Here is a 1,655-nt window from a genome sequence, read left to right as displayed (position 1 = left end):
TTAATACTCATCACTGGGACTCATTGACACCTCATGACTGTATTTACATTTATAAATAGTATATTATATCCTATTTATTCGATTATTCATATAACTAAGCTTCTTGAATACACCTTGTGAAGCTCGAAATTTGTCTACTTAAGCTTCGAGATCCCCTCGAATGTAAAATGTAAAGCAGAAGCAGAAAAACATTTCTATACATATATATTCTTGAGCTCATCATACTTTATTCGTTGGCATCATTGAAATCTCAAAAAATATCTCTTTTTTTCTATCAATCTAAATTACTCGGTTATTTATCATGGGACTAACTGAGGAAGAACGCAAAAAGGCTCGCAGGGACGCTCAAGGGCGTACTATATCTGGCCCTATCGATGTTATAGCCTCAACGACATTGCGTGAAGGTAGTGGTAGTTATATACGAGATACCAACGATCCTACGCAACAGCCCCCTCGCTATCCTAACGCCTCTCTCATTTATACAGGCCATTCATCAACACCCGGTCAGTCTAATGGTCATGGCAATCCTAATCTGGCACCTCAAGGCTCTTCCAGGTCAGTCCCTGACAATACCCACCAATTAAACCAGGCTCCAGCTCAACCCGCACGTTACCAGCAACCGCCTATGCATACCTCTAGTCCCGGTCAATTTATCGATACTCGTAGGCCCAGAAGCCGGGATCGTTCTAGCTCTGCCCAACGCAATAGTGGAAATCGCAGTCAATCTAGACCTTCTTCGTCTCATTCTAATGCTTCCTCTGTTGACAATGGCACGACAACCACCTCCCAACGTGGCTCTCGCGGCTCTCGTCACTCTCATCACTCTCATGGCTCTCGTGACTCTACCGATAGTCATTCATCTACCGCGTCCTCTTTGGACCGAGATCCTTTCGAATATGATAGCCCCAAGTACAGAAAGCTCCTCAAAAAGGGCTGAAAATGCACAATTACTAGGTTGGAAGCGAGACTTTGGCGGCGTTTTCTTTTTAGATAGATAAAAGGGTTCAAGGAAAAGTCTCGGTTTTGAGATATGTGGCTGACATTGGTTCCTTTGTCTTTTTGGGGGGATTGGGGTTTTTTTCTTATAAATAATGTTTCTTAGGAATGGGAGTCGGTTCGGGAGGGGGGTGTAAAGGGGGTTATTTTCTTTGGATTGGGAGTCATCTATTTTTCACGTTGGTTTTTCTTCGTTGCTTTATTGGGGAATTGGTGGGCTAGTATATAATTCGGGGTTGGTATAAATGATTACGGGGTAGAATATCAGAGTCGGACATAATTGGCGACTATTTGGCGAGGAAATCTATTTTGTATGGAGCTCAACTAGTCCTTTACATGAATTCCATAGTTTTGGATCAATCAATGCTTTTACCATACTAAAACTCTTCGTTTCCATCAATGCAAAGTGATTAATGTAATAGATCCATTGAGAATGCTCCCAATCAAGCACGACGGAGGAAGCGAATTGTGTGTGAGAAAATACGAGGGTCATAAAGAGTTAGGAGGGAGTGAAGTGCCATGATACGAACATAAGCGGAGGACTTAAGGGGCGCAGCTTTAGCGAGCTATTCGTAGGAGAAAAATGAGACGGAATTTGATCATTTCTATAGTATCTTTACAACTTGATTACTCCCTTTCAAAATCATGTGAAATCAAAT

The 1,655-nt window shown here is 42.0% G+C and overlaps 1 protein-coding gene across 1 annotated transcript; it reads left to right on the top strand.

The window, feature by feature from the left end:
* Window positions 1–301: 301 nt before the first annotated feature.
* Window positions 302–937, top strand: EAE97_005389 (uncharacterized protein; the record flags this gene model as incomplete). Its single annotated transcript, XM_038875901.1, has 1 exon — window positions 302–937. One exon carries the CDS (start codon window positions 302–304, stop codon window positions 935–937), a length of 636 nt encoding a protein of 211 aa, XP_038733238.1.
* Between the last annotated feature and the right edge of the window lie 718 nt (window positions 938–1,655).

The sequence above is a fragment of the Botrytis byssoidea genome (genome assembly GCF_014898295.1).
Source record: "Botrytis byssoidea strain MUCL 94 chromosome Unknown BBYS_009, whole genome shotgun sequence".
Lineage (NCBI taxonomy): Eukaryota > Fungi > Ascomycota > Leotiomycetes > Helotiales > Sclerotiniaceae > Botrytis > Botrytis byssoidea.
Note: the sequence above shows the minus strand (reverse complement) of the source record. Positions and strands in the feature narration are given on the sequence as shown.